This window comes from Aspergillus pseudoviridinutans (genome assembly GCF_018340605.1).
Source record: "Aspergillus pseudoviridinutans IFM 55266 DNA, scaffold_9, whole genome shotgun sequence".
In the NCBI taxonomy this organism is placed as follows: Eukaryota; Fungi; Ascomycota; class Eurotiomycetes; order Eurotiales; family Aspergillaceae; genus Aspergillus; species Aspergillus pseudoviridinutans.
In genome coordinates this window covers 988701-1013451 of record NW_025091289.1, presented here as the reverse complement: position 1 = coordinate 1013451, position 24751 = coordinate 988701, and the positions used below count along the sequence as shown (strand labels likewise).

At 50.4% G+C, this 24751-nt stretch overlaps 6 protein-coding genes across 6 annotated transcripts; 3 read left to right on the top strand and 3 right to left on the bottom strand.

Annotated features, from left to right (window-relative positions):
• Positions 1–1168: 1168 nt before the first annotated feature.
• On the top strand, positions 1169–6992 carry Asppvi_011171 (1,3-beta-glucan synthase; the record flags this gene model as incomplete). Its single annotated transcript, XM_043307006.1, has 3 exons — positions 1169–1305; positions 1353–6638; positions 6695–6992. The coding sequence occupies 3 exons, from the start codon at positions 1169–1171 to the stop codon at positions 6990–6992; spliced, it is 5721 nt and encodes a 1906-aa protein (XP_043162941.1).
• A 702-nt stretch (positions 6993–7694) lies between these two features.
• On the top strand, positions 7695–9399 carry lcbA (serine C-palmitoyltransferase subunit lcbA; the record flags this gene model as incomplete). The annotated part of the gene is made up of 4 exons (XM_043307005.1): positions 7695–8023; positions 8080–8590; positions 8657–9148; positions 9217–9399. The coding sequence occupies 4 exons, from the start codon at positions 7695–7697 to the stop codon at positions 9397–9399; spliced, it is 1515 nt and encodes a 504-aa protein (XP_043162940.1).
• Positions 9400–10808: 1409 nt separating this feature from the next.
• Positions 10809–12031, top strand: scw4 (putative cell wall glucanase (Scw4); the record flags this gene model as incomplete). The annotated part of the gene is made up of 3 exons (XM_043307004.1): positions 10809–10872; positions 10942–11069; positions 11135–12031. The coding sequence occupies 3 exons, from the start codon at positions 10809–10811 to the stop codon at positions 12029–12031; spliced, it is 1089 nt and encodes a 362-aa protein (XP_043162939.1).
• Positions 12032–12497: 466 nt separating this feature from the next.
• Asppvi_011168 (uncharacterized protein) lies at positions 12498–15008 on the bottom strand (the record flags this gene model as incomplete). Its single annotated transcript, XM_043307003.1, has 7 exons — positions 12498–13765; positions 13820–13976; positions 14037–14137; positions 14202–14433; positions 14528–14646; positions 14749–14841; positions 14963–15008. The coding sequence occupies 7 exons, from the start codon at positions 15006–15008 to the stop codon at positions 12498–12500; spliced, it is 2016 nt and encodes a 671-aa protein (XP_043162938.1).
• Positions 15009–15661: 653 nt separating this feature from the next.
• Positions 15662–18490, bottom strand: Asppvi_011167 (class I alpha-mannosidase 1A; the record flags this gene model as incomplete). The annotated part of the gene is made up of 3 exons (XM_043307002.1): positions 15662–15701; positions 15754–17400; positions 17463–18490. The coding sequence occupies 3 exons, from the start codon at positions 18488–18490 to the stop codon at positions 15662–15664; spliced, it is 2715 nt and encodes a 904-aa protein (XP_043162937.1).
• Positions 18491–19881: 1391 nt separating this feature from the next.
• Positions 19882–22812, bottom strand: atgI (autophagy protein ATG9; the record flags this gene model as incomplete). The annotated part of the gene is made up of 2 exons (XM_043307001.1): positions 19882–22006; positions 22079–22812. The coding sequence occupies 2 exons, from the start codon at positions 22810–22812 to the stop codon at positions 19882–19884; spliced, it is 2859 nt and encodes a 952-aa protein (XP_043162936.1).
• Between the last annotated feature and the right edge of the window lie 1939 nt (positions 22813–24751).

The window sequence follows — 24751 nt, the reverse complement described above, 5'->3', positions numbered from 1 at the left end:
GCTGTTTGGCTCACTCTCTGGTTCTTCCATGAGAAGATGGCTGGCTTTATAAATGGTCGATTTCTGCCAACCTCTCCAAAATTATAAAGGGATGAGCAACATCTAAGTTGATCTATTTATTGTATTCAGGTCAGGATCGTACCTGATACAGATCCAGGTAACCATACACCCCTAAACATGGTGCAATGCCTGCATTATGTACCTAGGTACAGAGCGATCACTAAAGTTACCATACGATACCAGTATAGTACCTTCCCCACCTACTTCGTGCTTACCTGGTAGGTACCATACATACATTTTGTGTACATTTAGGCCAAAACAGCAGTAAAGGAAGGTAACACCCTCATGTGCTTGATTGTTGCCCGTAAGTTGGCAGATCCAGATCCCAAAATAACCACAATTGCCGTAGCGCCAGCATTTTCCCTGAGTTGGTCGTCAATCCTTTTCCTTTTCCTCACTACTGTCCAACTCAAGTCTTCCCTCCCTACCTTCGTCCATCTCTTCGTCATTTTCCTTCTGTTCTGACCACTTTCGTTTTGACGGTTCGTTCGCTCTTTAATATTGTTACTGTCAGAGGAAGGAAAGCAGAAGTTTTTCTGGTGAAGACTTCGGCCAACGCTCCCTTCCCTCTTTCTGGCTTTCGTTTGAGGAAAGAAGAGGGAGCCTGTTTTCTGCGGCCTGGGCTGTTGCATCAGACTAAATCTGCAGCACCGACTCTGCAATAGATTACTTCGCTTTTCCCTCAGTATCGACTTTTTTTTTTTTCGCCATCTCACCTTTTTCACTTTCTTATCTTCCCTCTCGGTTTCCACATCCGCTCGTTAATCACCTTCGTCGATAACGGTCATCTGGTTCATTGCTTGGGTTGAAGGATACTCCATCGTTTCATCGTCTACTAAACGGCTGCGCGGTCTGGGACTGGTGAATCGTCAATATACATCACAACGCGTCTGGTTTACTGCGACTCGAGATTCACCCTTGGAAACGGCTGAGCTGTTATCGATCTATGTTCTGATATTGTGGGAACGATTGGTCTTTAACTTCTAATCATTTAATGGGTAGTCCTTGATGTAAGGTTCCCATTGCAACTTCCATCTCTTTTGCGAAAGGTACACCAGAAGCTAAGATTCTACCGTCCGCCGCAGAGCTGTCCACAGTTTCATTCAGCATGTCGGGATATCAACAAGGGGGAGGCCATTACAATGATGGCTATGGCCATCAGGAACATGGTGACTCCTACTATCAAGATGAACATGGGCAAGCTTACTATGACCATGACTATGGTGATGGTTACTACGACAGATCGTATGTCTCCAACGTTGGGTTTGCAGACACTTACTAACCAGTCATAGCGGGTACTATGGCGCGGACGGCAACCACAATCAGCATGAAGGAGGATACTACGATGCTGGTCAGCCGCACGACGACTACTACGGTGACCAATACTACGACCAGGGCAATGGCCAGCAGGGCTACGATAATCGGGGAAGACGCCGAGGTGATTCGGAAGAAGACTCGGAGACATTCAGTGACTTCACCATGAGGTCTGAAACCGCTCGTGCGGCCGATATGGACTATTACGGCCGCGGTGACGAACGTTACAACAGCTACGCCGATAGCCAGTATGGTGGACGTGGGTACGGGTACCGCCCACCGTCATCTCAGATCTCATATGKGGCCAACAGGTCCTCCGGAGCATCAACCCCAGTGTACGGCATGGACTACGGCAATGCTCTGCCCGCTGGTCAGCGATCTCGAGAGCCTTACCCTGCGTGGGCGTCAGATGGTCAGGTCCCCGTCTCCAAGGAGGAGATAGAAGACATTTTCCTCGATCTAGTGAATAAGTTCGGCTTCCAACGAGACAGCATGCGCAACATGTATGATCACTTGATGACGATGCTGGATTCGCGGGCTTCCCGCATGACGCCCAACCAGGCGCTTCTTTCCTTGCACGCCGACTACATTGGAGGTGACAATGCCAACTACCGACGTTGGTATTTCGCTGCCCACCTGGACTTGGACGATGCCGTGGGTTTTGCCAACATGAAGCTTGGAAAAGCCGACCGTAAGACAAGGAAAGCGCGGAAAGCAGCCAAGAAAGCCGCCCAGCAGAACCCGGAGAACGTTGAGGAGACATTGGAAGCCCTGGAGGGTGACAATAGCTTGGAGGCCGCCGAGTACAGATGGAAAACTCGGATGAATAAGATGTCCCAGCATGACAGAGTTCGCCAACTGGCACTGTTTTTGCTCTGCTGGGGTGAAGCCAACCAGGTCCGGTTCCTACCCGAATGTCTTTGCTTCATCTTCAAATGCGCCGACGACTACTACAACTCGCCCGAGTGTCAGAACCGAGTTGAGCCTGTTGAAGAATTCACTTATCTTAACGAGATCATCACGCCTCTTTACCAGTATTGCCGTGATCAGGGCTATGAAATCGTGGATGGGAAATACGTACGTCGTGAGCGCGATCATAACCAGATCATTGGTTATGATGATATGAACCAGCTTTTCTGGTACCCAGAAGGTATCGAGCGGATTGTCTTCGAGGACAAGACGCGCCTGGTTGACATCCCTCCGGCTGAGCGATGGGCAAAGCTGAAGGATGTCGTCTGGAAGAAGGCTTTCTTCAAGACCTACAAGGAAACACGATCTTGGTTCCACTTGATCACCAACTTCAACCGTATTTGGGTCATCCACCTGGGTGCTTTCTGGTTCTTTACTGCTTACAACGCACAATCGCTCTACACCGACAATTATCAACAGCAAGTGAACAATAGCCCCCCTGGTTATAGGATTTGGTCCGCCGTCGGTTTCGGAGGCGCCCTGGTCTCTTTCATCCAGATCGCGGCTACTATCTGTGAATGGATGTACGTGCCTAGGCGCTGGGCAGGAGCTCAGCATCTCACCAAGCGATTGATGTTCCTGCTCCTGGTTTTCATCATCAATCTGGGTCCTGGTGTGTTTGTTTTCGCATACAGCAAGAGCATGGGCATCAGCAGCACCATCCCTTTGATTGTTGGTATTGTCCACTTTTTCGTCGCGCTGGCAACTTTCGTCTTCTTCTCTGTTATGCCGCTTGGCGGACTTTTCGGCAGTTACCTGAAGAAGCATGGCCGTCAGTACGTGGCTAGCCAGACATTCACCGCAAGCTTCCCACGTCTGCACGGCAACGATATGTGGATGTCGTACGGCCTATGGGTCTGCGTTTTCGGTGCTAAGTTGGCGGAATCGTACTTCTTCCTGACCCTGTCTTTCAAGGACCCGATTCGAATCCTCTCACCCATGCAAATACATGCGTGTGCGGGTGTGAAATACATTGGGAATGTTCTGTGCCACAAACAGCCCCAGATTCTTCTCGGCTTGATGTTCTTCATGGACTTGACGCTCTTCTTCTTGGACAGTTACCTTTGGTACATTATTTGCAACACTGTCTTCTCTGTTGCAAGGTCGTTCTACCTGGGTGTATCGATCTGGTCGCCCTGGAGAAACATCTTCTCCCGACTGCCCAAGCGTATTTACTCAAAGGTCCTCGCCACCACCGACATGGAAATCAAGTACAAGCCTAAGGTATTGATTTCTCAAGTTTGGAACGCCATCATCATCTCAATGTACCGGGAGCATCTGCTGGCCATAGACCATGTCCAGAAGCTCCTCTACCACCAGGTTCCTTCTGAGCAAGAAGGCAAACGGACCCTGCGTGCGCCCACTTTCTTTGTGTCTCAGGAGGATCAATCTTTCAAGACTGAGTTCTTCCCGCCTGGTAGTGAAGCTGAGCGTCGGATTTCGTTCTTCGCGCAATCACTCTCTACCCCTATGCCCGAGCCCCTTCCTGTGGACAATATGCCTACATTCACCGTTTTGATCCCCCACTACAGCGAGAAGATCCTCCTCTCCCTGCGTGAGATTATCCGTGAGGATGAGCCTTACTCTCGCGTGACGCTGCTGGAGTACCTCAAACAACTTCATCCTCACGAGTGGGACTGCTTCGTCAAGGACACCAAGATTTTGGCCGATGAAACCTCCCAGTTCAATGGCGAACCCGAGAAGAGTGAAAAGGATGTTGCTAAGAGCAAGATTGATGACCTTCCTTTCTATTGCATTGGTTTCAAGTCCGCTGCTCCAGAGTACACCCTTCGGACTCGTATTTGGTCCTCATTGCGTTCACAGACACTCTACCGCACTGTTTCCGGGTTCATGAATTACAGCAGGGCGATCAAGCTCCTGTACCGGGTTGAAAATCCAGAGGTCGTGCAGATGTTCGGTGGTAATTCTGAGAAGCTCGAACGAGAGCTTGAGAGGATGGCGCGCCGCAAATTCAAGATCGTCGTTTCTATGCAGCGCTACGCCAAGTTCAACAAGGAAGAGCGTGAGAATACCGAGTTCCTTCTCAGGGCTTACCCAGATCTCCAAATCGCCTACCTGGACGAGGAACCCCCTGTCAATGAAGGTGAAGAGCCCCGTCTGTACTCTGCCCTTATTGATGGACACTGCGAGCTGTTGGAGAACGGTATGCGGAAGCCGAAGTTTAGGATTCAGCTTTCTGGAAACCCAATTTTAGGAGATGGCAAGTCTGACAACCAGAATCACTCGATCATCTTCTACCGTGGCGAGTATATCCAAGTGATCGATGCCAATCAGGACAACTATCTCGAAGAGTGTCTCAAGATCCGTAGTGTCCTCGCCGAGTTCGAGGAATTGACTACTGACAACGTCTCCCCCTACACGCCCGGCATTCCCTCTACGAACACCAACCCCGTGGCCATTCTTGGTGCCCGTGAATACATTTTCTCCGAGAATATCGGCGTGCTTGGTGACGTCGCGGCTGGGAAAGAACAGACTTTCGGTACCCTTTTCGCTCGTACGCTGGCTCAGATCGGTGGTAAGCTTCACTATGGTCACCCCGATTTCCTGAACGGCATCTTCATGACAACTCGTGGCGGTATCTCGAAAGCTCAAAAAGGTCTGCATCTGAACGAGGATATCTATGCCGGTATGACTGCCATGATCCGTGGTGGTCGCATCAAGCACTGCGAGTACTACCAATGTGGTAAAGGTCGTGATCTTGGTTTTGGCTCCATTTTGAACTTCACAACCAAGATCGGTACGGGTATGGGCGAGCAGATGTTGTCCAGAGAGTACTACTATCTCGGCACTCAATTGCCTCTCGACCGCTTCCTGTCATTTTACTATGCTCACCCTGGCTTCCACATTAACAATATGTTTATCATGTTGTCGGTGCAGATGTTCATGATTGTCCTAATCAACCTGGGAGCTCTGAAGCACGAGACCATCACTTGCCGTTACAACCCTGACTTGCCGATCACGGATCCTCTTCGACCAACTTACTGTGCCAATCTCACCCCGATCGTCGACTGGGTCAACCGTTGTATCATCTCGATCTTCATCGTCTTCTTCATCTCTTTCGTCCCACTGGCCGTACAGGAACTGACAGAGAGGGGAGTATGGCGGATGGCCATGCGTCTAGCCAAACACTTCGGTTCCGTCTCCTTCATGTTCGAGGTGTTTGTCTGCCAGATCTATGCCAACGCTGTCCACCAGAACCTTTCTTTCGGCGGTGCGCGATATATCGGTACTGGTCGTGGCTTCGCCACGGCCCGCATTCCCTTTGGTGTCTTATACTCGCGTTTTGCAGGTCCCTCCATCTACGCTGGCGCGCGTTCGCTGCTTATGCTTCTGTTCGCGACGTCCACCGTCTGGACGGCGGCTCTCATTTGGTTCTGGGTCTCTCTGCTCGCCCTCTGCATCTCGCCGTTCTTGTTCAACCCCCACCAGTTCGCCTGGAATGATTTCTTCATTGATTACCGCGATTATCTCAGGTGGCTTTCACGTGGTAATTCGCGCTCACACGCATCTTCTTGGATCGGATTCTGTCGTCTGTCTCGTACTCGGATCACGGGTTACAAGCGCAAGCTTTTGGGTGTGCCATCTGAAAAGGGTTCCGGCGATGTTCCCAGGGCTCGTATCACCAACATTTTCTTCAGCGAGATTGTGGCACCCCTGGTACTTGTTGCTGTGACTCTAGTTCCCTATCTCTACATCAACTCCAGAACTGGAAAAACTGGTGACCCAAAGGAAGCTATGGATGCCATCATGCGAATTGCCATTGTTGCCGCTGGACCAATCGGCATCAATGCAGGCGTTGCTGGTGCTTTCTTCGGCATGGCTTGCTGTATGGGGCCCATCTTCAGCATGTGCTGCAAGAAATTCGGTGCTGTTCTCGCCGCCATTGCGCACGCTATAGCCGTCATTGCATTGCTCGCCATCTTCGAAGTCATGTTCTTCCTTGAGGCTTGGTCCTGGCCGAGAACCCTCATGGGCATGATTGCAGCGGCGGCTATTCAGCGTTTTATCTACAAGCTCATCATTGCCCTTGCATTGACTCGCGAGTTCAAGCACGACCAATCTAATATCGCATGGTGGACCGGCAAGTGGTACAGCATGGGTTGGCACTCGATGTCTCAACCTGGCCGTGAGTTCCTGTGCAAGATTACGGAGTTGGGATACTTCTCTGCAGACTTCGTTTTGGGTCACATACTCTTGTTCGCTATGCTGCCCGCCCTCTGCGTCCCATTCATTGACAAATTCCACTCGGTCATGCTCTTCTGGCTGCGGCCAAGGTAAGGAACACTCTAAACAACGATATTGGATTGCATCTTGTCTAACACTGCTCTAGTCGCCAAATCCGCCCTCCAATCTATTCCCTCAAGCAATCGAAGCTCAGGAAAAGAAGAGTCATCCGCTTTGCTATTCTCTACTTCGCGATGCTCGTTCTATTCCTTGTCCTTCTCATTGCTCCACTTATTGCTCGTTCCATGGGATTGGCTAAAAATCTCAGCATTCCCATCAGTGGCTTGATGCAGCCTCTTGACAAGGACAACAACGACACTATGGTGACATACACCGGCAACAATATTCCCGCTGGTTTTGAGCCAGTCGAGAGCTCCTCAAGCGCGGCCACTGCAACGAGCTAGAAGTCGCTGTAACTTTTTTTTTTTTAATTCTCGACCCTCTCTGTTCGCCTGCTTTTTAAATTTTTTTTTTGCAGAAATGGCATCATGAACACGAGCTGTATAAAGTATCCAGCGCCTCGAAGTCGCTGAGCCGCATAAAGTCGCTGTTTTTCACTGTTCAATTTGTTTACTGTCTAGTTGCTTTCGAGGACCCTGAAATCAATACAGAAGATTCATCATAAACTGCATTATCGAGGTAGTACTTTGCTTAGGGTATCATGCATGATATTCAGCTTCGTTCCCAGGGTCCAGATGTCGCTACCCCGTATTAGATTGCCGGCTTACAATGACAGCCTCTTGTGGCGACCATCGCCAAAGATAGAAACAGAAATATCATAGGCTGGTACTTCGAGATACAATTCCTGATTTTCAGCATCTGGAAATAGGACCTAGTTACCATAGTAGTGTCATTATTTGTGGTGTCGTTGCCTGAGAAAGAAACATTTAGGTACATCACGTGCTCGACGTGTTTCGCCGATCGTCCTGACTGGATATCCCAAACCGACGGCTCATCTTTCGTTGCGTTTCCTCAGATAGTCCCTCATCTGCCGACAGTATTATTATTGCTCGCTGCAACTGCCCGTGAATGATTACATCAATCTACGTTTCCTGAAGCTCAAACTTTGGCCTTGCGCCCCGAAGGCCGCGTTCTTTCCGTTCATCATGGATATCCAGGAGACCCAACGTCTCCTTTCGGAATACCTCCATGAGCTCGCAAATCTGTTTCACCGGCTACCAGGATCTGCAATTTTCCTGCGATACGTGAAATCGAGCTATCAGAATGATCCGATCCGATCCGCCGTTGAATTGTTCCTCTTCCTATTCGCCGTTCGCTATCTGCTTGCACCAAAGTACTCAACGAAACCCGGAGTCGTCAAACTTTCCGAGGATGAGATTGATGACCTCGTGGACGAATGGATGCCGGAGCCTCTTGTGGGACAGCCCACCGCTCTGGAGGAAATGGAGGTCGAGAAGCGGACAGTGATTGTTGGGTATGCTCACTCTCATTTTAATTGTCTCTGCGATGCTGATGTTTGATGGTCTACAGTCCAATCGGGCCCAAGTCCAAACTGTCCAACGGTCGCACGGTGATGAATCTTGGTTCTTTCAACTTCTATAACTTTAATACAAACGAGGGTCTCAAGGAAAAGGCAATCCAGACGCTTCGCAATTACGGAGTGGGCCCTTGTGGTCCCCGAGGATTTTACGGCACTCAAGATGTACATATGAAGACGGAAGCAGATGTTGCTGCCTATCTCGGCACAGCAGCCTGCATCATCTACTCACAGGCATTCTCTACCATATCGAGCGTTATCCCGGCATTTTCGAAGCGTGGAGATATCATTGTTGCCGACAAGGGCGTCAATTTCGCCATTCGGAAGGGTATTCAGATTTCGCGCAGCATGGTCCGGTGGTATGAGCATAATGATATGGAAGACTTGGAAAGAGTTCTTGCGAAGGTCAGCAAAGAGCAAGCGAGAAAGCCCCTCACGAGAAGGTTCATAATCACCGAGGGCCTTTTTGAATCGTATGGTGACATGGTTGATCTTCCCAAAATCGTACGTGACTGTTCCCTTTTCCCCCGGCTATGAGAATATATGGCACAGTCTGACAGAGAGGTGAAGATTGAACTGAAACTAAAGTACAAATTCCGACTCATCCTTGACGAAACTTGGTCATTTGGCGTCTTGGGAAGAACCGGCCGAGGCGTCACCGAGCACCAAAACGTCGATGCGGCAGAAGTTGATATGATTGTGGGCTCGCTGGCCGGCCCACTCGTCGCTGGAGGCGGTTTCTGTGCTGGTTCTGAGGAAATTGTCCATCATCAACGGATCTCTGCCGCCGCATATACATTCTCAGCGGCATTGCCTGCCCTTCTATCGACCACAGCCAGTGCAACGATCAACTTGCTTCAGAATGGCCCCGAACTGGTATCGCAGCTGAGGGAGCATACCAAAGCTATGTGGGCACAGTTGGATCCTCGCAGCGATTGGGTGTATTGTACCAGCGCCCCTGAGAATCCCGTTATGATCCTTGTTCTCAAACCCGAGGTGGTGGCCGCGAAGAGACTTACTGCGGAAGACCAGCAGTTCTTGCTGCAGGATGTGGTTGACGAGGTATGCAATCTCGGATCTGAGCGCTTCCCAGCTGTCATGGGATTCAATGAGAACTGACTTTCTACTAGTGCCTTGCAAATGGTGTCCTTATCAGCCGTCTCAAGTCTCTGGATGATAACTTTCAGCCGAAGCAAATTGTTCCTCCAGCGCTCAAGGTGTGTGTCACCACCGGCTTGACGAGAAAGGAAATCGAAAAGGCCGGAACGATAATTCGCCATGCTATCACGAAGGTGGTGAGCAAGAGAAAGTAGATCACTTCTTCGCCCATATCTCTTTCTCAACGGGCTCAATCCGAAACTCTTATGCTGTCATGACCTCGATCGCTTCGTAATTGACCTACATCGCCGTGACTTCTCGGGCGTCTTTCTCCTGTCTTGTGACACTCCTACTCTCAGCTTTGTGTACAATACACCATTATGATGGATGCGTACAGCAGCCATCGACCTCATTCCGGCAAAGCAGTTTGGAACAATCGGGCCATTTTCCCCGCCAACCTCATACGAGGGGAACGGGCGTAATGACACCTGTGGTGCATGGAAGACTGCTTTGTCAATTGTTTATAATTAGGCCTTGCTGTGTGTTCACTCTCAGCATCTTTAGACTTATGCTTTTAATACAAGGGGATAAAACGGTATTCTCTCCAACAATAATCGACCATTCTGTAGACGTAATGAAAATTAAGAGATCCAGAGTAACATAAGGTAGAATAGAAGAAACAAGGGTCACATAGCTATTATGCCGGTAATTGTCCGCCCTTTCAACAATATGAATAGCCTTGAAGCTTCACGAGATACTGGCTCCTACCAAGTTCAAAGTCATTATTCATAATTCAGAATCTCGTATCGTGTCCTAATGGCTTAAAAAAACACCATCTTATAGTATTAAGACATATAGCACCACCTTGGGATACTATTATCTGGATTGTAAAGATGAATGCCTCGGGTTCCTACCCTAATTCCCTAAACGCAACGTACAACCTCCCTAGTTCTCCCTTCCTACCCTTCTTGACGTCACTAAACGTCAACAATTGTAAAGCCTGTATCCTTTAGGATGGTCTTTAAATCTACATAATTATCAGAAAAATCACGTTTATACATCTGCCCTATGTCGGTCAAAGATTGAGTGTCGAAGGGTTATGCCAGGGAAGTCTCCCTTGGTACTGGTTGAGACAAGAGGACTACTTTTCACTTTTTCCAAGAGCTTCGACAACCCTATGAAGGAGAACCAAGGCAGAGCATGTCGGTCATGCTACTGTCTTGCAGTTACAGCCCCTGAGGAATATGCTATCAAACCAGGGTCCTAGCACATTCTTTTTGTATGAGGGGTTTGGCAAGGTATGGGCCCTGCATTCCGCAGAGGCAAGTGTAGTACTGGTACTTAAGAGCATGCCTTCACTGATCACTGAATCCATGATGAATTTCACCACTAAAGATCTAGAGTAAGTGGACATTAATTCACTACGCCTCTGATGGTTCTATGACTGACTCTCTGGCAGTGAATGTGCATCTGTAGCCAGGGTATTTAAGCCCACAGTCCGGGCCTGGCCTCGCAATCTCTACTCCTTCATTAGTCTGACTGACTAGATCATTCTGTTCGGTTCTACCGTCTCTTGGATTGTGCTGAGGGGGATTCAACGCGAGGACTGTGATTGACCGTCGCAATGAGATTCAAGGTCAACCTTCTGGCCCTGTTGTTGGCCTACCAGTCCGCAGCGCACCCTCATGGTAAGATATTTTCAACGCAACACACCTTTGAGTGTCGAAGACGTTGCTGACTAGTAGATACCATATCAGTTGGCCATCGTCGCAACGCCGAGCACGACAACAATCCCAAGGAGCAAGTTATCGTCTGGGTCGATCGCGCTGGACACACAATCAGTATTGAGCATACCCATCAGACCCCTACTACGATCTCCAAGAACGTATGTTTTACCTGCAATTGATCCTCTGTATAACCTGTCTGAAACTATAACTGAGATCGAGACAGCCGCCCACCGAGCTGCCTCTGCTCCCAAACACCGGCGATATCCTCCCCGACAATCTCTTCCCCGGTCTCCCCGTCGAAGAGCTCGACCTGAACACAAATTCTCACCCTCGCTTCGGCATATCCTATTCGCCTTACACCAGCTACGGCACCTGCAAGACCTTCGACCAGATCAACCAGGACATCGAGCAGCTGCGCCACCACGCCTTCATCCGCATCTACGGCATCGACTGCGACCAGACCAAGCTCGTCACCCAAGCAGCCAGACAGCACGGCCTGAAAGTCTTCGCAGGCGTGTTCGACCTCCAAAACTTCCCAGACAGCCTGCACTACATCCGCGAGGCCGCAGGCGGGGACTGGTCCGTCTTCCACACCATCGCCATCGGCAACGAGCTCGTCAACAAGGGCCAGAACAACCCCAGCGACGTCGCCAACGCCGTCAACACCGCCCGCACCATCCTCCGCAGCGCAGGGTACCAGGGCCCCGTGGTAACGGTCGACACCTTCTCGGTGATGCTGCAGCACCCGGAACTCTGCGCCGCGTCCGACTACTGCGCCGCCAACTGCCACGCCTTCTTCGACAACAGCCAGCTCCCCGAGAACGCGGGCGAGTACGCCATCGACAAGGCGCGACGCATTTCCGCCGTGGCGGGCGGGAAGAAAACGGTCATTACGGAGTCTGGGTGGCCTCATGCGGGCCAGCCGAATGGGCGGGCGGTGCCGTCGCCGGAGAACCAGAAGAAAGCCATTGCGAGTCTGAGGCGGGCGTTTGCGGACGATCCGGACTTTGTCCTCTTCACTGCGTTCGATGACTTGTGGAAGTCGGATAATGCGTGGACGTTTGGCGCGGAGCGGTTCTGGGGGATTCAGGATAGTGGGTGGGAGCGGGAGCGCGAGTAAGGGAAGGGTTCCGGCGTTCTACGCTGCGCTGCGCTGTGCTATGATTCTTTGCTCTTGCGAGAGGATTAGCTGATGGCGTTTCTATCTGCGTTGCGTTGAGTTGCGTTGCACTGCATGGGCACCTTGCATGGCTTTGTATAGCGTTGCATGCGCATGGCGTGGGGTCGGGTATTGACTTGATGAGTTCATGGTTCAATCTGATTGATGCTTTAATCTGCGATTATGGATACTTCTCTCCTTTCTTGTCATGTACATTTCTGGTACATACTGAATAGCAGAGTCATATGATGAGTTATGGAACGCTAAATTGAATCGTACTGATCGCCGAAACCTTGGCTAGCCTAGACGGCAGCCTCCTCCGCATAATGGGTATGTGTAAGGACAACAAAAACAAAAAGGTATCTCTGTTCGCTGACACACGATGCAAAAGAGTATGCTTTGTACGTAGATTCGTTGCCCGAAATGATCAAGACTCCAGCGACACCTTTTGAACCGCCTCCTCCACACTCACTGTCTCACAAACACGTTCAGCACCGTTCGATTCAGCCGACGACTCGGGTAAAATTTCACCGTTCATTGGCAAATCCTTCCCGGACCTGTCCGCAGAGTCACCATGTGCGTGCTTTCCTCTCGCCCAGCGGCGTGCCCTCGGTGGCTCAGGTTTCTGGCCGTGTTTGCCGACAGACGCCACGTTCAGAGGACTGCTGTTTACAGGGCTGCAGTCGCCAGAAAGAGGATGGGGGTGAGTCGAACGTCGAGGGGGCGGCAGGGCTGGAGGAGGATTCGAAACAGAGCGACGTAAGTGCGCGGGGACCGGGGGAGCGAGACCGGACATGCTTGTAGAGTTTCTGCGATCGACTGGGGGAGCGAGAGATGTGGAAGCCATGACTGGACTCGATGCCGCTGATGCTGCGTCCTCGGGGATTTTATCGGGATTGTCTTCCTCCTCAGTGATGCGTCTCCCGCGCCGGCGTCGGGATTTGGGGGGCTCTGGCTTGATTTTGGGTCTGATGGTCGCCCTGACAGCGTCTGTAGTTGAATCATTCCCTGTGGGATGTGCGCCATTGCGACTAGGGGTGATGACACCGGGTTTCTCGTGCTGGCTGGCAACTTCCTGCACGCTGATAGTCGAGCATGAAGCTGGCTCCAAGTCCATTCCGAGGCGCTGCATCTCGCTCGGCTTGCGATGCGCGTCTGGCTTGGGAGAGTCCGATCCAACAAGCCGGGTGGGTGATAGAGCCCCAGGCGAACTGCCTTCCGTGCTGGTGGGAGTACCAGACTCCGCGTCCGTCTGGACGGCATCGGTCGCGGAATCAAACGAGGCAACGCTCTCTCTATGTGACTCAGCTTCCTCGTCTCGCAACCACTCGACTGCCGCGCATCGGAGGACTAATCTCCTCGTGGTTTCGTCCACTTCCTCAAAGTGCAATATCCGCTCGAGGTCGCCCTCACTGCTCGATAGCTGGCCCCGGCCCAAAATATTGAGCACCTTCTTGAGTTCTTCGCGCTTGTAGTGGGGAGGATACTTCAGCTGCGTGTGAGCGAGCAATGGGTAGAGAACGCGGAGGTATGTATGTCGTAGGGCGGACGCCTCTTCAGGCAAGTCCAGAAGATTTCGAATAAGAATGTCAACCAGGACATGAAGATCATTGGTGTAGAAGTATTCATAGGTGCTAGGGGTTGTAAATATGAGGTACAGAAGCTTGAGTGTGAGAAGCTGAAGAGATGTCTCCGCTAGGAGTTGTTAGAAAATTTGTCATGACAGAGGAGTATCTCGGAGGTTGGTACCTTCTCTGTTGATGAGGAGAATGATGTTCTCGCCGAATGTCTTATAGAGATTCCCATGCATGGCTAAGACCTTGATGACCTTATTGGTCAACGGAGTCGACGATTTATCGTCCACAGGATCATGCGCTGAAATCATGAACTGCTCGTTGAAGACCAGCTACCGTTCGAGTCAGTAAGATTCTCCAAACCTGCAGGGCCAGATCAAGCAAATCCTCACCAAAACGCGAATCACAGGATAATGGTAGGGGTCGCTGGCGTCGTAGGAGAGATCTTCGATAATCTCAAAGAGTCCCTTGATAAAGTCATCGTCGACAAGCACTACCCAGAATGCGTTGCCTATTAGCCGACTGCTCCAGACAGCGAAGCCACCTGGAACACTCACCAAGATCCCCAATTCTTATCCGTTGGATTCTCGACATCTCATACAGCAAGTCCATCAGCATGCGATGAAGCGCAGCCTGATTCCCCCCATCCTTTATTTTGTAGACTTGCAAGAGCTCCAGCAATCGCGGAAATGAACCCTCCTCATTCATCATCCGAAAGGACTCCTCATGCTGCCGGCCATCGAACAGAAGGAACGAAACGATCAGATGTAGCGTGTCCGGATCATCCTCCTATAAACCGTCGGAAACCGTCAGCAGGCCCGGTTGTAAGACAGAACAAAGGGACACGAAGCCCTTGGATGGACGGAAATCATCCAGCGCATACCTGTAATAAGCCATATATCATCTGTCTTCGAACGTAGTCCGCATGGGCGGTAAAAATACTCGATGCGAGTAATTTGTACGAGCAGCGCGAGACCTCGAACGGCGAACTGAGGTATTCATCTGCAATTGCCAAAGTCAAGTCAGCTTTCCATCAGATCGGAGAAATCATGGAAGCTTGGTTTCAATCCATGCTGCCGTCAAGATCAAAGAACAGTCTCCCACCTTTGTACTTCGTGGCCAAACTCAAATAAGACCGGAGCGCATTATCGATGAGGTCCTCGGTGCTGCAAGGAGTGGAAACTATCTCTTGGATTTCTACCAAACAAACACATTAGGCACGACTAACAACTCCCTGAGATAAGGAGAGCAAAGTAAAGCATGAGGAAATAGGTAGAAATTCTGGTTATCGACCAACCAGCCAACCAAACAAACTCACCGTCCCAGAACTGCTGCTCGTTCTCCAGGGAGACCTCAAACTCCATTTCCCACAGCTCGATCGTCGTCGTCGTCGGACTAGTCGTCTCACTGCACTCATCCCGTCTCGTGCCCGGAAACCTCTGGTTGGGAGGGCTGCTCCGTGCGAGGAGGCTGGAAACCACAAAGGGAAACTGGGGTACCAAGCGATAATGTTGATGACGACGAATGTGGCCAAGGCAGGGCGAACAAGGCGGGCGGCGGGGGATTTGCGGCGATCCACCGCTATCTTTGCCGGAGTGCTTTACTGTACTTCATGGTATGCAGAGCGCAGGATATTCCTACGATGTACGGCTTTTGATGAGAAGGCTTCCGCTTCAGGGGTATGAATGAGGCTGATAATTCAGGCTCATTACGGCTACTTCAATTGTCATTTCCTCCACGCTTTCCTCGTAGATCGCGTATCAGAGCCACCACGCTCATTATGATTCGTCATCGCTTTCATTTGAAAATCTTCCAGCCATATATGTACACATTAAGTCAAACATTAAATTGGTGCAATAAGGGTAATGAACGAAGGAGGAAACATAATCAGGCGTAGCAAGCCAGCCACTGGAAAGAAAATGTCATGTACTTTGGAGATGGTATCGATATTTCTACATCAAAAAAAGAATTCATATGAAGGGAAATATATACCCTAAAAAGGAAAAAGGAAAGGCCGTTAATAGGCCGGACGTTTCAAGGGATGAGCTTCGGTGTTGCTACGAGAAGAGTCAGTTATGCCTCTAGCAAGAGTTGCTGGCGAGCACTTACAGAACATAGTCGTCAAGACTGACCACGCTCGGGTCAGCAAAGAGAAGATAGAAGTATTTCAGCGTCTCGGCAAGCCAGAATGACTCCATGGTATCCCGCTTCTTGGACTTTTCAAGGGTGACATCGTTGATAGCAGAATGTGCGATTTCGGTGCGGGTGTGCTTGGACACAGCTTGGAACATCTCCCAGCCCTTCTCTCGCCAGTAGTTGTCGCCTGTTATGCGGAACATGTAGAATACGGACTCGATGGCCTCCGGACGAAGGAGGTATGCGCGGTTCAGAATGCGAGTAACGCCTGGCGGTAGGCGTTCGTTCATGATTCGCTGGGTGACATATACTTCATGAGGGACAGCTTTATCCTTGGCATCTTGCTTCTTGAGTTCCTCTTCGTCATGGTTGATCAGGTCGTCCGTAGTTGCCGAATCAGCGATGACGTGCCATTTTCCAGATGAGTCACGCCTATGGATCCCGCTTGTAGCAGATTGCTCAGTCGAGTCGCTGTCTTTCGATTTCTGCTCGATGGCTTTTTCTGCGTCCGCGATCCGCTGTCCTTCGTTAGGATCGAGTGCATTCCAGTACTTGGTCTCGTTCCAGACACACGGCGCACCCTTTTCGCAGGGAACAAGCAAGAAGTGTTCGGGCATGATGCCCGTTTTGGTGACCCCATAAGCCCAAATACACGCATTGGTCAGTTTAGCAGCAAGGTCTAGATCCCCCTCAATACCAAATAGTTTGGCACCAAGAGCAAACATCCCACCCGCAAAGCAGCCCAGATGAGTTCCCTCGTAGGTTACAGAGACGCTGTCAGGGACCTGTTCCGCTATAGGGTGCGTCAGGGTCATGGTGCTCAAGAATCGGATATCACGCTCGTCTTTAACCATGGGCTGAAAGAGGAGACGTTCGCGCGTTGCGTTCATGGCTTTCTTGTACATTGCGGGGTATTGCTCGTTGAGACCGCCCAAGATCATGTACTCCTTGGGAAGGTACTCATAGGTTGAATCGCCGCGGGCACCGAGCCCGAACTTGTGTTTCGAGGAGGGCCGCGCGGCGAGACCTCCTGTGCAGGCCTTATCTCCGGAGTTAACAGAGATTACAGAATTCGCGCCTTCGTTCGGGGCGTCGTCATAGTTCGCCGGCTCCGCGTCGATATGTAAGCTACCACCATCGCGCCGATCAAAGAATTTGGCGTAGCTCTGTGCGTCTGATGGCAACGGCCGTTCGTTTTGCGCTAGGGAAGGTGTATGCGTTGAGGAAGGTAAGGGAGGCGTGGAAGAAGATGCTGAAGAAGGGGAGGAAGAAGGTGCGGAGGAAGATGCGGAGGGAGCTGCAGAGGAGAATGCGGGCGAATGCAGAGGTGCAGGCGATAAGGCAGACGTCTCGGTATCCACCACATCATCGCGAGGGACCTCGTAATTGAGCTGTGAGGCGGCAGTCCCGCAACCAGAAGCATCAAGTTTGAGCGGCCACAGACCAGGGAGCATGGTTTGACCCTGCAGTTTCTCGAGCTCGTTGGTGATCCGTGCAATGGCATCGTAGTACTTGTCTTGCTTAGTCAACTGTGCCAGTCGAGTGAACTCGACAGAGAGCGAGCCTATTTCCGCAAGGGTCGTGTCAAAATCAGCTAGATGAGGTTTAGCAGCATCGTGCCTGTCATTTCACCTATCAGTCAGTCTTCAAAACACTCGGACGATCGCAAAGTGAGGCCTTACGGGGTCCATTTGTAGAACATGGTCGGCATGCGATTAGGCGTATCAAAAGCACCCATCACGATATCCGCCAGCTCAACGGCTTTCTCGAGGAGTACGTCGTATTTGTGACCCGAAATATCATACGCGCCGAGCAATCCTCCAAGATAGCGGATGACCGTTTCAAATACAGGAATCTCGTCCCTCTTGCTAGTTGTGAAGTCGATCTTCTTCACCTGATCAACGGCAATGGCGAACTCGTCCTTAAGGTCCATGATCCAAAGAGTATCCAAGGAATCCACCAGCGTGGCTGCCCATCCCATGAACGGGTCCCTGAATCCGCCCCGTAGAGGTTTGATCTCGTCATGTCCCATCGCAGAAGTCTTGTATCCATTCCAGGCGTGTTCAAAGGACGCCCTGATGGTCGACAACCGCTGCACCCGCTGTATCTTGTCGGAGGTCGTCTCATCTCTGAAAACAGCCTGCACTCTGGGCAGTGCCTTGGATTTACCGGTCGGCAACTTGATGAGGTCTTCGGGCGCCAGAGGATAATGTTCTTGCACCTGCTTCCAGTGCACGGTAGGTCGATTCGTTTCGGGAAAGTCCACCTCGACTCGTGCGTGGCCGTGATAGTCCAATTCGGATAAGGGTACTTCTAAACCGTCTCCCTTGGCAGAATTATTGTCACTGGATGATGGTTTGGTCTGATCGGCGACCGAACCATCCTTGGACGATGCTTGGCCGTGCGCATCGGATTTAAGATCCGGCTGGGGTTTCGAGTCGGGAGCAGCGGGCTTCTCGACTTGCTGAGCCGGGGTAGAAACTGACTCGGATGTGGCCTCATGGGAGGTGGAAGATTCGGGTGCGATGGGTTCTTTGTTGTTGGGAGCAGCAGGGGGTGGATTCTGAGGGTGCGTCTTGGGCTGATCGACAAGCGCGGGGACGCTCACAGTACTTGCGGATGTATCGCGGGATCGGGAGAAATGAACGAAGATCAGCACGAAGATGACTGCAAATACCAGCGAGACTCGATAGCGACGGGCTCGAAACATGGCGGGCAACTGATAGCGACGGTGAGGCGACGCAACGAAGACAAGGAAAAATCAAAATCTCAACACAAGAGAGATAAAAGAGTGACAGGAATAATGATGCGATCACGAGGCACCAAGGAAAGGCCTCGGAGCCAGAAGAAAAAGAAAGTTTCACAAGAATAAACAAATCAACAAACTGAGCGAGAGGCTGGAGGAACCGAGCTGTAAAGGTCAATCATTCTACTCCTCTCTGAGGTCGAACAGAAGAATAGAAACCGTAAGCAGGCACTCTCGGGGCTGAACCGTCGAAATGATCATATCACATCAATTAATGTCATGGCAATCCTCCTAACATCAGCTCTCGCCTAGGAATCAAGAAAATTGATAGACTAGACTAGTCTATCTGCTTAGTGGAAGCAAGGAGGGTGGAAAAGAAGCGAAACCAACGGATGTAGCAGCCAAGAAACCGCCCAACATATAGGGCAAAGTCAGACACACTAGGTTGACGGAAATTTGAAGCAAAGATCTCCAATCCTCGGCGTATCTGGTCTATTCCAGTACTTGCACACAATAATGGATCCGACTGTAGTCTCCTTGAGTGCTTTCGCTCTCCCTCAACATCCACCCTTGGACGCCTTTCTGTGTCCGTGATATGAGATCCTATGTCGCAAGGACCCCGGATCAACATCCCAAATGATCAGCGGCCCGAGTCCAGACTTTTCGACTGAGTGGAATGGGCGAGATTAGCCCGTGGATGCTGCCCAAATGGATGGATCCAGATCCGATGATCCCAGCCTTTTACGTCTATCTACAACTGGGGTGGTCCTACAATAATACCTACAGGGCATCAACATAGATATGGTAGACTACATGATAATAATCAAGTCCACCATATTCAAATAGAATACATCTCTGCGACGAAGTTGTGATCTGATAGTTCGACCCACTACCAATCCTCAATGCTCATTTTATTTGACCCATCACCGACTACTGAAAAGAGATACTAATGATCGTTGCCACTGTGCCAGATGGGTCCTTCAGTCCTTCATGAATCATGATTCGTCTGTTTCTATTTTTATCCAGGGGTAGTTTGCATTAAACCATGACAAGGATTGTATCTGTGGATATCAGTCCAAAGGCAGACATAGACGTACGGAGTATCTACGGCGTACTTGAACAATTGACGACTGACCGAATAATACTAGGTGGCTGATTCGACGCCAGTATTGCTCATACTTGATACTTTTTTGGTATATAACCATGTACTTTAGAACTGCACATACTACAGAGTACTACAGACGGACCTCGTTGCAAGCAATCCGAGGTCAGATTAAGACGCTGGGAGAATATCACTAGCATTGACAATCAAATAAATCATAAATTCTACCCTGTCTCAAATTGCATGCAAATGTCTATAAACCAACCGCCGTGCGTCCTCGACTGTCCTTATTTACCCTCTGAAATTGTTGGATCAAGCCCAAAACGCCGGCACCCCCAGCAATAGCGTCAACATTCTCTTCGCCCTCTCCTGTGTTGTCATCATCCACGTCTTCCGCCAAGTTCATCCGCCACGAGTCCCCCAGGTTGCTGTCGCTAGTGCCTACACCACCCCCACTTGATCCTCCAGCGGCATTAGGAGCCGGTCTTGACGGGTCGCTGCGTCCCGTGGCTACTGGCGACTCATCGCCATCCGCTATTGTCCCTGACACGGGAGGATGCGCCCGGGATGATCTGTACCGTGGAAAGGCTGGTGCGCGGCTCGTTCCTCGAAACCCTGAAGTTGATGGCTGGTGATGCGGATCCAGGAGTATTGAAGGAGCCGGTGATCCATGGTCACCTAGACCAATTGGACCGTAGCGAGACGGGCCAAATACGGATTGCTGGCCCGTGAAAGGGCCTGCCAGACCGTGCCGAGTCTGGGCCACATCGAGCCGGTCGCCGATAGTTCCCATCTCGCCCGCTGGTGGTGATCCAAGAGTAGGAAAGGCGGGAGGCGGATGAAATTGTCGTCTAGTAGATGGATGGCTGCCGCGGTGATTGGCACCGTAGTTATCCAAGAATCCATAGTATGAGGCCAACATTTTGCCATCTTTGGTAGAGAAATAATCGGCTCGGAGATCTTGCCTCGCCGGGACTCGTCGATCTCCCTGGTTGATCACATTGGTTCCCTTCTTGAAATCGAATACAGCAAACGAACAGAGGTACCCCATTCCGTCCACATGAACGGTGAACTCCCGAAAGAAATCGATAAGACGATCGCTGCATTTGGGTAAGCTAAACCAGAGAATAAAAGGTGTAAATATCATGCTAAGGATCTCCTCCAGGAAGATCACGATTTTCATCTGGTAAAGCTCCGCGAACTCCCTCCGGACTTCGTCACTATGCAATCGCCCTTTCCAATGGCTCGGAGCATAGTGTGTATAGTTGATCACTTCAAGTAAAGCATATTCCGGATCGAAGACAGTTGTCTCTTCCGGAACGAGGCCTCTGGCAACAGCCCAGACAGACCCAAACACTCCCAGGTAGAAGAGAACTGTTCGGTCATGCGTTATTTCGAATCCCAGAAACAGTTCCGGATCCACGATCGATGCTAGAGCCAACACAGATGCCAGTGCGCCCGACACAAACGCCACGAAACCTGCGACCTGCACCGTCTTATCTTTGGGGAATTGGTCCACATAGCGACTAGCAAAAGGATAAGACATATTAATCCGGCGTTCGAAGAGGTGCCAGAGTTCATTAAATTCGCGAAACTTCCATTCCGCCAGCGGGGTATATTGGCGTGAGCCGATCTGAGAAGGATTCTTCTTGTATTCGTTGAAGTAACGAAAGAAATAATGCATCATAAAATAGACGACAATAAACGGCGCTACGAATATATTCATAATGCCCGCGAAGATAAATCGTCGTCTCAGGCCCTCGCTCAGTGCCTTTCGATGAGTGTCCTTCAAGAACAGAGTCCGAACCTGGCCTTGTTCGTTAAAGACATAGTCCATTATACATAGGTTGATATTCCACTCCAAGGTCTGAGAAAATAGTTGCCTGTTTCTGAGAAAAGGGATAGGAAGCGTCAAGTCTAATATATCTTTGTTGATCAAGGCGATAAGATAATTTTCCTTGCGCATCAGTCGATTGGCAATGTCGTGAGCATCCATTCGCTGCTTAGACTGACTGCCCATAAATTTACGGTGTCTCGCAGACACCGCACCGGCCGTCGCGGGATTGGCGTCCCTGAGGGTCATGAGGCGACTGACAACCTCTTGCCATGATATAGTTTGGATGTCGGTATCAGAGACCCCAAGCAAGTAATAGTAGAAGTCATGCATGTGTTTCAGCCTTCTGATATCCAACAAGCATTGGAAGGCCTTTCCAATCCAGAACAGCGTGAGTAACCAGAGCAGAAAGGTGGACGACAGTGACATCTTGGTAGTGCATTGCTCGATCAAGATATCGTTCAATGTCTTGCTCCCACGAACCTTGTGGTAGTCAATGCAATTCGTGAGAAATGTGCTGAATCCTATAACGAATGCAAAAGTTCTAAGGCGGCGCCGGTGCTCTGTCAGAATGCATAACATAACCAGGTGAGAGCGAAAGCACGTAGCTACTTACAACAGGCTCAGAACTCGGTTCAACAGAATGGACCATATCCCGTTCCCGAGGAAATACGTGTAAACGTCCTTTAGGAAGTTGTCCAAATTTTCAACATTTGCCCACATCCACATTGCTTTCTCTTTCGGATCCACCGTGTTCAAGTTGGGCTGCCCTAACGACCATCGTACACCAGGGGCGCGCCTTCGATCGGCATGGTGTAGCGGCTGTTGTTCTCTGGCTGCTCTCCAGCGAGCTCGATCACCGCGGGTTGAAGGTCCGGGAAGAGAGGGCTGTCTATCGTCGGGAGTGAAGTGGGAAGTAGGAGGAGGAGGCAACCGAGATTTAAGATCGTCGTCGTCTTGATGCCCTTCTACGAGAAGGGAAGCTGGAACATCATCATCGCCATCCTCGAAGTCGTGACCTGTTAAGGCAGCTTGTGTCCACCGCGGACGACTAGGCTGGCGATGACGAGAATTTGACTTGGATGGCCCCGCGACAGACGCTTCCCGAGGGCTCTTCCTACTTATGAAGGCATCATCCGGGTCCGGCGACCTGCTCCTCTCGGCGTCGGCCATGGCGTCCTCGAGTTCACGATCACTATAATGCTCTCCAGGACCGTCCTCCAGAGTTAACGCCGCACGCTCCTCCACATCCGATGAATCTGATGTCGCATCGTGATGCCGAATCGTTTCGTATACAGACGGTGAGCCGTTCGGAGGAAGGAACCGGGATAAGATATTCGATGTCATCATCTTGATTGTAAAAGTGTAGACATGAAATCGAAAAAGCAGCTGCGTAAATCTCCAGTAAGTTCAGCACATAGCAGCGACTTTTTAGCCGAGAGCTCGAATCAGTCATGGGCCATTCGAGAAGCAATGCCAGGTGCGTCTGGTGCACAAAGAACGGTAAACAGGCAAATCGTGAAGACTCTCTGTATCAAAATGAGTATTGCATGAGTCCAACAAGCTCCTATCTGCAGCTTGTGCGGAGAATTGAAGGAATGTTAGCACTGTGTTTCCACGAAGGTCGTTTGACCATGCATGGCTGGTCGATCTGATGACCACTCAACCCTCATGATAAGGTACCTATGATGCAGGCGGTAAGGATCACCACATGCTATCAGTAATGCCTGAGGCTACTAAGTAGGTCAGGTGATGATCAATTGGGAAGAAAGAAAACCACGTGATTCAGCTTCGAATGACTCAGCAACCTCCTATTTCCCTGACGACACGAGTCAGGCGAAGGGGGAAACGAGCCGGTGATGAGGTCGTTGATTGGCCACGGCGGGTCCGATGGCTTTCGAAGACTTTGTCCACCTAGGTAGACAGCTGTGGTTTGTGCGGGGCGCAGTTGCTCTGCCTGCTGGTTTGCGTACTCAAGTCTGGAAAGAGGCAGGCCTAGAAGCTGGGAAGATGACCATATCGTGGGTATTGCCTCATTTGTCAGTTAACTATGCCCTGACTCCCCTTTCTGTCCTCTCTATATACATGGTGCTGAGAGGCCTTATATCAGGAAGGTTATTATTATGGCAACAGTGCCAACTCACTCACATGGCCGAAGTGCTGATTTTGACTCTCCTGGGCTCCACCTTCGCAGGACTCCTAAGACCTCGCCCATCTTCCGAGTCCCAACGATTCAACAGTCTGGTAGTCTGAAGCTTGCTCTACTACTCCGTCCTTTGATTTCTTTCTCCCGTTTCCACTTGCGTTTTTCGTATGCAAAAAAGTAAGAAGAGTGATAAAGGTATACGAAGAAGCTTGACCTGGTGATAGTTAGTTACTTATTTCCTGGTATGAGTCAGCAACATTCTTTCTAGCTAGCTGTCAGTAACTTTCTATGGGAATATGACTACGGAACTGAGACACTACTATAAGATTCCCAAGCATTTGCCGAGTTACGATGGCCTAGACGCGTCCTAGAATCTTGAGCCCCAAGCTCTAATGCCCTTGTCTCGGCATGGGCCTTTTAGTTTCGATTCTTACCCCCACGTACAGACACGAACCCATGGACTAGGATTAGTGATTACTGGATGGCGTAGATGCTTGGGGGTACCTACTGGTACCTTACTCCGTACTCACAATGGCTTTCTTTATCATTGGTCGAAACAAAATTCCGGGTTGAGGGGCGTGGGCGCCCATCCGACTGTCGGCTATACTCTAGATAGACGATGACTTCTACAGTTCTTCTACTAGGTACTATTTCAGAGCCGCCAAATGGGCGACCTATAGGATCTAGCAATGATGAAAATAAGTAGATGTATGAGACCACAGATTACAAATAAGCCTTCTGACTTATTGGTTGCCGAGATAGTCCCTGACACCGTGATTCGCTCATTCATCTCAACCACGAAGATGATAATGTTGCCATCAAATAGGTAGCCCCAATAATAATAGTTGCTTGATATTGTAGACAAGATAGGTAGGCAACTTTCACCAGGTCCCATATCACGGAGTAGGATTATGAAGATGGCCAATCCTCTTCCAAGCACAGCTTTGGGAAGCTTCCCGTTGCCCCGTCTTTAAGTTAGTACGTACGGTACTTGAAGAGGATCCCAGTCCGGGTTAGTAAGCATATTCTCACCACTTCAGCGCAACACCAGAGAGAGAATAGACGAGAAGACGACAGACCAGTGGTAAGGGTTAGTCTTTGTCGGCCATCCTCATCTTTGTCAACCTTTCCCTTCAGCCTTCG